The 12,786-nt window shown below is 44.1% G+C and overlaps 1 protein-coding gene and 2 pseudogenes across 2 annotated transcripts in view; 2 read left to right on the forward strand and 1 right to left on the reverse strand.

Moving 5' to 3' along the window:
* LOC139365160 (cytochrome P450 2K1-like) overlaps positions 1-12,786 on the reverse strand; it is a 129,067-nt pseudogene that overhangs the window by 16,642 nt on the left and 99,639 nt on the right.
* Positions 1-12,786, forward strand: part of LOC139365158 (cytochrome P450 2K1-like) — a 30,160-nt gene that overhangs the window by 13,218 nt on the left and 4,156 nt on the right. For both annotated transcript variants that reach the window (XM_071102595.1, XM_071102596.1), the window contains 3 exons: positions 9-169; positions 301-480; positions 3,567-3,708. In XM_071102595.1, coding sequence (XP_070958696.1) covers positions 9-169; positions 301-480; positions 3,567-3,708 — 483 coding nt within the window. The remainder of the gene's footprint in view (positions 1-8; positions 170-300; positions 481-3,566; positions 3,709-12,786) is intronic.
* LOC139424164 (piggyBac transposable element-derived protein 4-like) lies at positions 9,321-11,361 on the forward strand (annotated as a pseudogene).

Below are 12,786 nucleotides of genomic sequence, written 5' to 3' on the forward strand. Positions count from 1 at the left end.
TGTAACAGGTAAAGCATTCGACACATCCCAGCCATTGAATTATGCTGTCTCCAACATAATCTCCATCATTGTGTACGGCAGCAGGTTTGAATACTCTGACCCCAAGTTCAAAGCCACTGTAAAACGAGCCAACGACAACCTCCGAATTAGTGGCTCCGTTTCAATACAGGTACATTATGTTTATTTTGTTTCTCACTGAGAGAATAATGGCAAACTGGTCACATTTAATTAAATAATTATTCAAATGTGTACTAGACTAAAAGAGGGTAATTCATGCTTTACTTTTTTATGGGGAGATAGTTGTACAACATGTTCCCCTGGCTGGGCCCTTGGCTGAAAAGCAAGAAGCTTTTGTTGAAGAATATTGAGAACAACAAGAAGGAGATGGAGGAGCTGGTGCGGGGGATGAAGGAGACTCTCAACCCTCACATGTGTAGAGGCTTTGTGGACTCGTTCCTCGTCCGAAAGCAAACCCTGGAGGTATGAAATCTCACTACAGTTAAAAACAAGATAACTCATGTAAAATATACTGTGTTGGTAAAATGTATATAGGTTCAGAACGTTTGTGAAACAGCACAGTTAGAAATATATGGCAAATATAAATCAAACTGAATGGTCTTCAGAGATAGATGGGTGGGTTTGAGGGTAGCTGAAGGAGAGGATTAAAAACAAACAAAATATGACTATTTTTAAAATACATTGTGTCCATAAAATGTAGATATTATGTACTGTATAAGCTGGAAGTATTATTAACACTTTGTTCTAGCTAGCTATTTGTGTAGGTAGCTATCAAGTAAACAAAATTATAGAGTGTTTGTGTTTACAACACTCGAGTGTTGTTGTCCATTAATTTACTTCAATTAGGGGAGGGGTGGTAGGGTTAGGGGAAACAATAAAAGAAAATGTATTTCAAAAAGCTCTCTCGCTCACTTGCTCTCTCTCATATACACTACCACTACCACATATGGAATCATGTGTTAAACAAATCTAAATATATTTCATATTTGAGATTCTTCAAAAAGCCACTCTTTGCCTTTGATGACAGCTTTGCATTTTCTCAACCAGCTTCTGTCACACCCTGATCTTTCACCTGTCTTTCACCTGATTTTTCACCCCCACTCCAGGTGTCGCCCATCTTCCCTAATATCCCCTGTGTATTTATACCTGTGTTCTGTTTGTCTATTGCCAGTTTGTTTTATTCATACCTACCAGAGTTTTCCCTCTTGCTCCTGTCCTGTCTATAATGCCTGTTTTCTAGTTTAGAACTACTGCTAAAGCAACACTCGAGTGGTTTAAGAGAAAACATTTAAAGGTTTTGGAATGGCCTAGTCAAAGCTTAGACCTCAATCCAATTGTGAATCTGTGGTATGACTTAAAGATTGCTGTACACCAGCGGAACCCATCCAACTTGAAAGAGCTGAAGCAGTTTCGCGTTTCAAAGTGATAGATCTTGTGTAAATTAAATTATACAAACCCTCCCAAAAAATATATTTTCCTCCCAAGTTTTAAAGCAACAAATTAGGAAAACTACCAAGGGGGTGAATACTTTTGCAAGCCACTGTAAATCAAATCAAATCAAGGCAGCTTAGCCCCAGTGATGTACTGGGCCGTACGCACTAACTTCTGTAGTGCCTTGCGGTCAGAGGCCGAGCAATTGCCGTACCAGGCAGTGATGCAACCAGTCAGGATGCTCTCGATGTTGCAGCTGTCGAACCTTTTGAGGATCTCAGGACCCATGCCAAATCTTTTTAGTTTCCTGAGGGGGAATAGGCTTTGTAGTGCCCTCTTCATGACTGTCTTGGTATGTGTGGACCATTCTAGTTTGTTGGTGATGTGGACAGTAACGAACTTGAAGCTCTCAACCTGCTCCACTACAGCCCCGTTGATGAGAATGGGGGCATGCTCGGTCCTCCTTTTCCTGTAGTCCACAATAATCTTCTTAGTCTTGGTTACGTTGATAGGTTGTTATTCTGGCACCACCTGGCCAAGTCTCTGACCTCCTCCCTATAGGATGTCTCGTCGTTGTCGGTGATCAGGCCTACTACTGTTGTCATCTGCAAACTTAATGATGGTGTTAGATTCATGCCAGGCCACCAGTCGTGGGTGAACAGAGTACAGGAGGGGACTGAGCACGCACCCCTGAGGGGCTCCAGTGTTGAGGATCAGCGTGGCAGATGTGTTGCTACCTACCCTCACCACCTGGGAGCGACCCATCAGTTAGTCCAGGATCCAGTTGTGGAGGGAGGTGTTTAGTCCCAGGATCCTTGGCTTCATGATGATCTTTGAGGGTGCTATTGTGTTGAACACTGAGCTGTAGTCAATGAATAGCATTCTCACGTAGGTGTTCCTTTTGTCCAGGTGGGAAAAGGCTATGTGTCTGTAGTCATTTAGGCAGGTTGCCTTAGTGTTCTTGGGCACAGGGACTATGGTGGTCTGCTTGAAACCTGTTAGTATTACAGACTCAATCAGGGATATGTTGAAAATGTCAGTGAAGACATCTGCCAGTTGGTCAGCACATGCCCAGAGCATACGTCCTGGTAATTCATCTAGCCCCGCAGCCTTGTGAATGTTGACCTGTTTAAAGGTCTTACTCACGTCAGGTACGGAGAGCTTGATCACACAGTCGTCCGGAACAGCTGATGCTCTCATGCATGCCTCAGTGTTGCTTACCTCGAAGCGAGCATAGAAGTTATTTAGCTCGTCTGGTCGGCTCGTGTCACTGGGCAGCTTGCGGCTCTGCTTCCCTTTGTAGTCTGTAATAGTTTGCAAGCCCTGCCAAATAAGACGCGCATCGAAGCCGGTGTAGTAGGAATGAATCTCAGCCCTGTAAATGTGATATTTCCATTTTCTATTTCATTATAAATGTGTAAAAATGTCTAAACCTGTTTTTGCTTTGTCATTATGGGGTATTGTGTGTAGATTGAGGGAAAAAAATTATGTAATCAATTTTACAATTATGCTATAAATAAACAAAATGTGGAAAAAGTCAAGGGATCTGAATACTTTCCGAATGGACTGTTCATATTTACAAAAACAATATGGGGGATTGGAAATGATGCTGACATTTACATTGATAGATTGTAGCTTCCATCTGCAATATTAAAGCTGATCTATTCCCCCAATAATAAAACATTTTAATTCTTTGAATGAATAACATCTAGGAATTTAGTGGGCATTGAGAATGGGTAAATGGCCCATGTGATAGAGAATGGAGAAAATATAGGAGAGATTATGTTGAAATGGCATTGGGCCCAGGCTGCTGCGGTATACACTGAGTGTACAAAACACTAGGAACATCTTCCTAATATTGAGTTGCACCCTGGTCTAATCCATGGAAACAGCATTTGTTCTTAATGTTCTGTACACTCAGAGTATGTGTTCTGGAGGCTGCAGCTAAGACTGCTACACCTTGTATGTAAAATGTGTGTAGAAGTTATATGTAAAAACACATTTTTGAAAGCACATTTTTGACCTTCGAAAAAGAATGCAAAGACTGCTAGACCAAGACTTTTGAGGGAAAACAAATATTTTCTCCCCTTTTAAAATGCTTTTTCTCTATGTATAAGGAATCTGGCAACAAGAACTCTCACTACCATGACAACAACCTGATATCCTCTGTGGCCAACCTGTTTTCTGCTGGTACAGACACCACAGGGACAACCCTACGCTGGTTGTTGATGCTAATGGTCAAGTACCCCCTTATACAGGGTAAGCATCAATGAGCACACAGACACACACCTTTGTACAGACATTGCAAGTGATTGTAGTAATGCAAGACAATAAAGGTGTTACTTGCTGTAAACATTTCCAAATTGCCCACTTGAACCACAGACCAGTTTATAGTTTGTTTCAAATGCTTGAACACTGTGAATTAAGCTGTAATCTACATGAATGTAACTAAATGTGTTGAAATGATGACATTTCAACCAGATTTTCTCATTGGGATAATCTACATGTGTAAGGCACCAGAGTGATAGATATATAATGGAGTTGTACTATGGTGTGGTATTTGTGGCAATAAAGGATACCGTAGCCATAGAGGACAACAGGTTCTTAACTTGGGAGGGAGAAGAGTGGCGCAAATACCTCTAAGGAGACAGTGATTGGAGTAGAATACACAATAAAAATATTTATTATTAGAACAGAAAGGCAAATAAAAAAACAAGTCCAGAAATTGTCTGCAAAAAGTCTTCAGAAAGATTCTCAGAAAATGACACTTGCAAAAACATCCTTCAATGTCGAACAAATAATGCACTTTCCCCAGCCTCCATCTTGACTTCCCCAGCCTCCATCTTGACTTCCCCAGCCTCCATCTTGACTTCCCCAGCCTCCATCTTGACTTCCCCAGCCTCCATCTTGACTTCCCCACCCTCCATCTTGACTTCCCCAGCCTCCATCTTGACTTCCCCACCCTCCATCTTGACTTCCCCAGCCTCCATCTTGACTTCCCCAGCCTCCATCTTGACTTCCCCAGCCTCCATCTTGACTTCCCCAGCCTCCATCTTGACTTCCCCAGTCTCCATATTGACTTCCCCAGCCTCCAGCTTCGACAGATGTATATTTTTTTGTGTGCAGCTTTTCCTTATTTTAAGCATTTTTTGGAACATCGTTTTAGATTTAAGACACAGAACTCAGTGCCATTTTTAAATGCATTTTTAAAATTTACACAGACCAAAAATATAAATGCAACAATTTCAAAGATTTTACTGAAGTACAGTTCATATAAGGAAATAAGTCAATTGAAATAAATTCATTAGGGCCTAATCTATGGAGTTCACATGACTGGGAATACAGATATGCATCTGTTGGTCAGAGAGACCTTTAAAAAAGGTAGGGGTGTGGATCAGAAAACCAGTCAGTATCTGGTGTGACCACTATTTGCCTCATGCAGTGTGACAGTTGAACAAGCGGCTGATTGTGGCCTGTGGAATGTTGTCCCACTCCTCTTCAATGGCTGTGCAAAGCTGCTGGATTTTAGCGGGAACTGGAACACGCTGTCGTACACGTTGATCCAGAGAATCCCAAACATGCTCAAAGTGTGACATGTCTGGGGAGTATGCAGGCCATGGAAGAACTGGGGCATTTTCAGCTTCCGGGAATTGTGTACAGATCTTTGCGGCATGGGGCCGTGCATTGTCATGCTGAAACGTGAGGTGATGGCGGCAGATGAATGGCACGACAATGGTCTCAGGATCTCGTCATGGTATCTCTGTGCATTCAAATTGCCATCAAGAAAATGCAATTGTGTTCGTTGTCCGTAGCTTATACCATACCATTGCCCCATGGTGGCGGTGGGGTTCTCTGTTCACAATGTTGACATCTGCAAACTGCTCACCCACACGAAGCCCACACTATCTGCTATCTGCCATCTGCCCGGTACAGTTGAAACCGGGATTCACCCGTGAAGAGCACACTTCTCCAGCGTACCAGTGGCCATCGAAGGTGCATTTTTGTTCAGTGTAGTTGCCTTCTCAAAAGAGCCAATACATTAATTCAAATAAAACTTTAATGGTTACATACGCGTGTTTAGCAGATGTTATTGTGGGTGTAGAGAAATGCTTGTGCTTCTAGCTCAAACAGTGCAGTAATATCTAACAAGTGATATCTAACAGTTTCATAACATACATTTGAAGTCAGAAGTTTACATACACTTAGGCTGAAGTCATTAAAACTAGTTTTTCAACCACGACAGACATTTTTTGTTAACAAACTAGAGTCTTGGCAAATCGGTTAGGACGTCTACTTTGTGCATGACAAAGTAATTTTTCCAACAAGTCTTTACAGACAGATTATTTCACTTAGAATTCACTGTATCACAATTCCAGTGGGTCAAAATTTTACATACATTAAGTTGACTGTGCCTTTAAACAGCTTGGAAAATTCCAGAAAATGATGTCATGGCTCTGGAAGCTTCTGATAGGCTAATTGACATAATTTGAGTCAATTGGAGGTGCATTTGTGGATGTAAATCAAGGCCTATCTTCAAACTACGTACCTCTTTGCTTGAAATCATGGGAAAATCAAATGAAATCAGCCAAGACCTTAGAAAAAAAATTGTAGACCTCCACAAGTCTGGTTCATCCTTGAGAGTAATTTCCAAACGCCTGAAGGTACCACGTTCATCTGCACAAACAATAGTACACAAGTTTAAACACCATGGGACCACTTATCCGTCATACCGCCCAGGAAGGAGACGCGTTCTGTCTCCCAGAGGTGTACAGTGGGGCAAAAAGTATTTAGTCAGCCACCAATTGTGCAAGTTCTCCCACTTAAGGTGAGAGAGGCCTGTAATTTTCATCATAGGTACACTTCAACTATGACAGTCAAAATGAGAAAAAAAAATCCAGAAAATCACATTGTAGGATTTTTAATGAATTTATTTGCAAATTATGGTGGAAAATAAGTATTTTATCTGATCAATTAGTCTTCGAATTAATGAATTATTTACTTTACCTCAAGTTAGTCTCATTCCAAACGTCGTAAATGGTTGGTTATCTGCACGAACCCAGTCTTCACTATGAGTCATCCATACATCAACTGTCTTAAATAATTTATTTATTACTAAGTAATTCACAGAAATGCATAAACAAACAAACAAAGGTAAATGTAATGATAGGAAAATGTGCCCTAGTGGGCTGAACCGGCATGGCGGCTTGTTAGACAAAGGGGAAATGGGGGGGGGGGGGGGGGGGGGGGGGGGGGTCGACCAAGAAGTCACTACAGAGTAATAATTACAACAATTAAAATGCTAATCCTTTACACATGAACGCTCACTCATTCGGGAACAATTGCAATCAATATATGTTTACGCTCAGTGTGTCGTCTTGATTGCTGGTTAAAAGTTTGTCTCTTTCGTAGAATTGTCCGTCTCCCTCAACGTGACAGTCGTTATAGAATGGATGTTTCGGCTGTTGTCGTTCTTCGCGTTCAATGACACCGAATTCCTAGCTGCAGACTAGTAATTAATATCAAAGACTTGTTCTCATTCTGTCGGTATCGATAGTCTAAGAGTTTAACCATGTGGTATGGTTAAAATATTCAGCAATGGTCTACAACCTTTGTCCTCCCCTAATGGGGAAAAACATGGTCTGGTGATAATTTCTCAAAGTTGGGTTTTATTCGGAAAGGCAGAAAAGGGCTGTCCCAGGATGTCTGACCCTAACTGGGCTCAGGGGCGGTCCTCTGACTTAGTTCAAATCCAATTCCCTTTTTGAGTTTTCCTTCATTAACTTCTTAATGTATAGGGGACGCTTGCGTCCACTTGGCCAAAAGCCAGGGAAAATGCAGCGAGGCAAATTCAAATAAAATTATATAAAAATCAAACTTTCATTAAATCACACATGTAAGATACTAAATTAAAGCTACACTCGTTGTGAATCCAGCCGACATGTCAGATTATAAAAAGGCTTTTCGGGGGAAAGCATCAGAAGCTGTTATCTTATGATAGCACAACAATAAACAGAGGGTAGCATATTTCAACCCTGCAGGCGCTACGCAAAACGCATAAATAAAATATAAAACATGCCTTACCTTTGACAAGCTTCTTTTGTTGGCACTCCAATTATGTCCCATAAACATCACAATTGGTCCTTTTTGTTCGATTAATTCCGTCCATATATATCCAACATTTCCATTTATTTGGCGCGTTTGATCCAGAAAAAAACAGCTTCCAAATTGCGCAACGTCACTACAAAATATTTCAAAAGTTGCCTGTAAATTTTGCCAAAACATTTCAAACTACTTTTGTAATACAACTTTAGGTATTTTTAAACGCTAATAATCGATCAAATTGAAGACGGGTCTATCTGTGTTCAATACAGGAAGACAACAAACCAAGCTACTTTTCAAGTATTGCGCAACTCTCAACAGTGTTACGCAGTTCTTAGATGGCCGTACTTCATTGGACAAATGAACCAAATTCCAAAGACTGGTGACATCCAGTGGAAGCGGTAGGAACTGAAAACAAGTTCCTAAGAAATATCGTTTCCCAATGAGAACTCAGTGAACAGACAGAGGCCTCAAAATAAAAAATTCTGAACGGTTAGTCCTCGGGGTTTTGCCTGCTACATAAGTTCTGTTATACTCACAGACATGATTCAAACAGTTTTAGAAACTTCTGAGTGTTTTCTATCCAAATCTACTAATACTATGCATATATTATATTCTTGACATGAGTAGCAGGAAGTTGAAATTGGGCATGCTATTTATCCAAAAGTGAAAATGCTGCCCCCTATACAGTAAGAAGTTAAACAGTCCAAAATCACATTGTAAAATTGTGTAAACAGTATCATACTCACTCATTCATCTTATACAACAATTAGATGTAAACCTTATATCTGGGGCTATTATATAACCCTCCCGTTGTCCTAGGGTCAAAATTGCCCCGTTCCTGTTATCGACCCTCAAGGTGCCCTCGGGTCATTGTGACACCGCTCCTATTATCGACCCACCCGCTGTCCTCGGGTCATTGTGACCCAGGCCACTGTGTTGAACCTGTCGTAGACCGACTGGAGTAGTACACAAGTGGAACTGGTGCCTTTATTCATGTAACCATATGTAAGCTGTAGGAAAGAAAAAGGTAGCAATATGGTCATGGGTACACATTCGTACACGTCCAGACATGTGGATGAGTGAACCCAATGGCCTCGGGGATATTATTCGACTTGGAAATTCCGTGACCTGTCCTATACTGACCCCCACATGTCCATGTATGTGGAGCCCTGCTGTCCTAGACTGACACCCAGGGGTAAACAAGTATATTACACCTCCGTACATTTCCAGACATGTCCATGTATGTGGAGCCCTGCTATCCTAGACTGACCCCTGTGGTAAACAAGTGAATTACACGTTCATACATGTCCAGATGTGTGGTGCCCTGCTGTCCTAGACTGACCCCTGTGGTAAACAAGTGAATTACACGTTCGTACATGTCCAGACGTGTGGAGCCCTGCTGTCCTATACTGACCCCCCCCCCCCCCCCGGCCAGGAGTACACAAGTGAACTATTGCCCTTATTCATGTGTCCGTGTAAGCTGTGGGGGAAACAAAAAGAGATACTAATAGTGTCATGGGTTCATCATGTGGGGCGGCAGGGTAGCCTAGTGGTTAGAGCATCGGACTAGTAACTGAAAGGTTGCAAGTTCAAATCCCCGAGCTGACAAGGTACAAATCTGTCGTTCTTCCCCTGAACAGGCAGTTAACCCACTGTTCCTAGGCCGTCATTGAAAATAAGAATTTGTCCTTAACTGACTTGCCTAGTTAATAAATAAAGGTAAAAAAAAAAAAAAAAAAATGTCCGGTCTTCCCCAATGAACCGAAGCCATGACCTTGCGGTTCACTGCCCAACAGGTTCTGGAACAAATATTTTCAAATGTCCAGCAAGACTACTCTGAGGAGGAGGAGGACATGTCAGAAGATGAAGATGGGGAGGAATACAACCCGGAGCACGATGCATCATCATCATCATCATCGTCAGAACAAGAACAAGAAGACAAGCCGAAAGAGAGACGTTCCTGTCAAAAACAGCAACATCAAATGGTCCTCAGTAGCATATCACGACCAGGCAAGGGTGGCCAAACACTGGAGATGAGGCCCACAACATTTGCCGTTTCCCATGGCCACGACATCGCCTCCATATTCTACCTGTTCATCACGCCGGCAATGGAGCAAATCATCCTGGACATGACAAACCTGGAGGGCTTTCGAAAATACGGAGACGACTGAAAAGCGATGGATGACACCAACCTGCGTGCCTACATAGGGCTGCTAATCTTAGCAGGCGTGTACAGGTCCCAAGGTGAGGCTGCTTCTAGTCTATGGGATGCAGAGAGTGGAAGGGCCGTGTTCCGTGCCACCATGCTACTCAAACGCTTTCACACTTACTCGAGACTGATATGATTCGACGACCGTGAGACGAGACCCGCAAGATGTGCCTCGGACAAACTGGCAGCCATACAAGAGGTCTGGGACGAGTGGCTCGCGCGGCTGCCGGTCCTCTACATCCCAGGGCCTGATGTGACAGTGGACGAGCAACTGGTTCCATTCAGAGGTAGTGTATATAGGTTATCTAGCGATGTCTAGGTGTCTTCCCCTAGGTTCTGTCCTTTCTAGGGACACTTTACTAGGCGCCGTGCTTCTACGCCTGCATTGCTTGCCATTCGGGGCCTTTAGGCTGGCCTTTTCTGTACACCACTTTGGGACGTCAGCAGCTGACATAATAGCGGCCGATCTAACAAGGCCTTGGTAACTGTGATTCCATTTCATACATGTCATAAAAGCGATTGTACACACATTGACGTCTGTGACTGCTTCTGTGTGTGTGACACCGACTGATACTAATAATTAGCCACCATGCTACTCTTGTTGCCAAAGGTCATTGTCCTTTCCGGCAGTACATGCCCAGCAAGCCAGCGAAATATGGCATCAAGTCATGGGTGGCCTGCGACGCCAAGTCCAGCTACGCTTGGAAGATGCAGGTTTCCCCCGGGAAGCCCACCAGTGGAGGTCCAGAGAAGAACCAGGGGATGCGGGTTGTGCTTGACGTGACAGAGGGACTGAGGGGTCACAATGTCACGTGTGACAATTTCTTCACCTCTTATGAACTCGGATGGCAGCTCCTCAGGAGGAACGTCACCATGGTTGGCACTGTTCGAAAGAACAAGCCTGAGCTCCCGCCTGCACTGCTTGCGGAAAAGCACAGAGAGGTGTTCTCATCGAGGTTCACCTTCATGCCCACCACCACTCTAGTTTCCTAACTTCCCAAGAAAAACAAGACTGTGTTACTTCTGAGCACACTGCACACAGGGGCCGCTGACATTAGCCATAGACACGACAGGAAGCCAGCCATCATCCTAGACTACAACTGCAACAAAGGAGGTGTGAACAACCTAGGTAAGGTCATTGGAACTTACAGCTGAGAAGGATGACTGCCCGCTGGCCCCTAGTCATCTTCCACAATATCATTGACGTTTCCTCCTACAATGCCTTTGTCATATGGAGAGAGATCAACCCGAGCTGGATGCCTCGTAAGCGCAACAAGAGGAGGGTGTTCCTGGAGCAGCTGGGAAAGGCACTCGTAACTCCATTCATCGAAAGAAGGGAGCGTCTCCTCCGCAAAGATGCATCTGCAGCACTTGTCAAAGCTGTTCACAGGGCTAGATCTCGTGAGCAACCTGAGGAGCCAGCTGTCCCAGCCACTGCCCCAGCTGAGGCAAGTAAGAGGAAGAGGTGTCAGATCTGCCCACCGAAGAAGGACTCTGAAACACATACTGTGTGCTGCAGGTGTAAGTAATATATCTGCAAAGGCTGTGCACACGCATACTGTCACACCTGTGCTCATTTAGGGTTTAGCCGAGGCGGATAAAATTGACCCGGAGAACACAGGGTTTATACAGAATATAAGGACAACGGGAGGGATAAACAGCATTATGGTAATGTGGCCACACTGTCTCCCATGACCTTCCCAAGTTGTGACAAATGGACTAGTTCGTAGCTGGATTCTTCACCGATCTTTTACATTTTCTCCGGAACACGAACTTTGTTCGTACCTCAAGTTCTGTGAGGTGGAAGGATTTCCTTTGTCTCCATGAAAAACTACTCTCTATAACTGTGTGTCCATGAGGTCTTCTCAGGAATTTACGATCTCTGACCACAGCAGCCTAGTTGAAGGAGGAAAGGGGGGAGGCAGGGAGAGAGGGATGGGGTTGCTATACTCAAAGAGGCCAACGTCATGACAGCAGTCTGATGGCCTTGGGATAGAAGCGGTTTTTCCAGTCTCTCGGTCACAGCTTTGATTCACCTGTACTAACCTCGCCTTTTGGCTGATAGCGGAGTGAACAGGCAGTGGCTCGGGTGGTTTATGTCCTTGATGTTCTTTTTGGCATTCCTGTGACATCGGGTGCTGTAGGTGTCCAGGAGGGCGGGACGATTGCCCCCGGTAAGGCGTTGGGCAGACAGCACCACCTCTCTGGAGCAGTTGTGGGCGGTGCACTTGCCATTCCATGCGGTGATACAGCCCGACAGGATGCTCTCAATTGTGCATCTGTATAAGTTTGAGGGCTTTAGGTGTTAAGTCAAATTTCTTTAGCCTCCCTGAGGTTGAAGAGGCGCTGTTGCACTGCCTTCACCACACTGTCTGTGTGGGTGGACCATTTCAGTTTGTCAGTGATGTGTATGCCGAGGAACTTAAATCTTTCCACCTTCTCCACTGAGGTCCCGTCGATGTGGATAGGGGGTTGCTCCCTCTGCTGTTTCCTGAAGTCCATGATCATCTCCTTAGTTTTATTGATGTTGAGTGAGAGGTTATTTTCCTGGCACCACACTCCCAGAGCCCTCACCTCCTCCCTGTAGGCTGTCTCATCATTGTTGATAATAAAGCCTACCACTGTTGTGTCATCTGCAAACTTGATGATTGAGTTGGAGGCATGTTTGGCCAAGCAGTCATGGGTGAACAGGGAGTACAGTAGAGGGCTGAGCACACACCCTTGTGGGGCTCCAGTGTTGAGCATCAGCGAAGAGGTGTTGTTTCCTACTTTCATCACCTGGGGGCGACCCGTCAGGAAGTCCAGGACCCAGTTGCACAGGGCTGGGTTCAGACTCAGGGCCTCGAGCTTGATGATGAGCTTGGAGGGTACTATGGTGTTGAATGCTAAGCTATAGTCAATGAACAGCATTTTTACATAGGTTTGCCTCTTGTCCAGATGGGTTAGGGAGGTGTTCAGTGTGGTGGCGATTACATCGTCTGTGGATCTATTGGGGTGGTAAGCAAATTGAAGTGCGTCTCGGGTGG

Source organism: Oncorhynchus clarkii, chromosome 13, assembly GCF_045791955.1.
Source record: "Oncorhynchus clarkii lewisi isolate Uvic-CL-2024 chromosome 13, UVic_Ocla_1.0, whole genome shotgun sequence".
NCBI classification, from domain to species: Eukaryota; Metazoa; Chordata; class Actinopteri; order Salmoniformes; family Salmonidae; genus Oncorhynchus; species Oncorhynchus clarkii.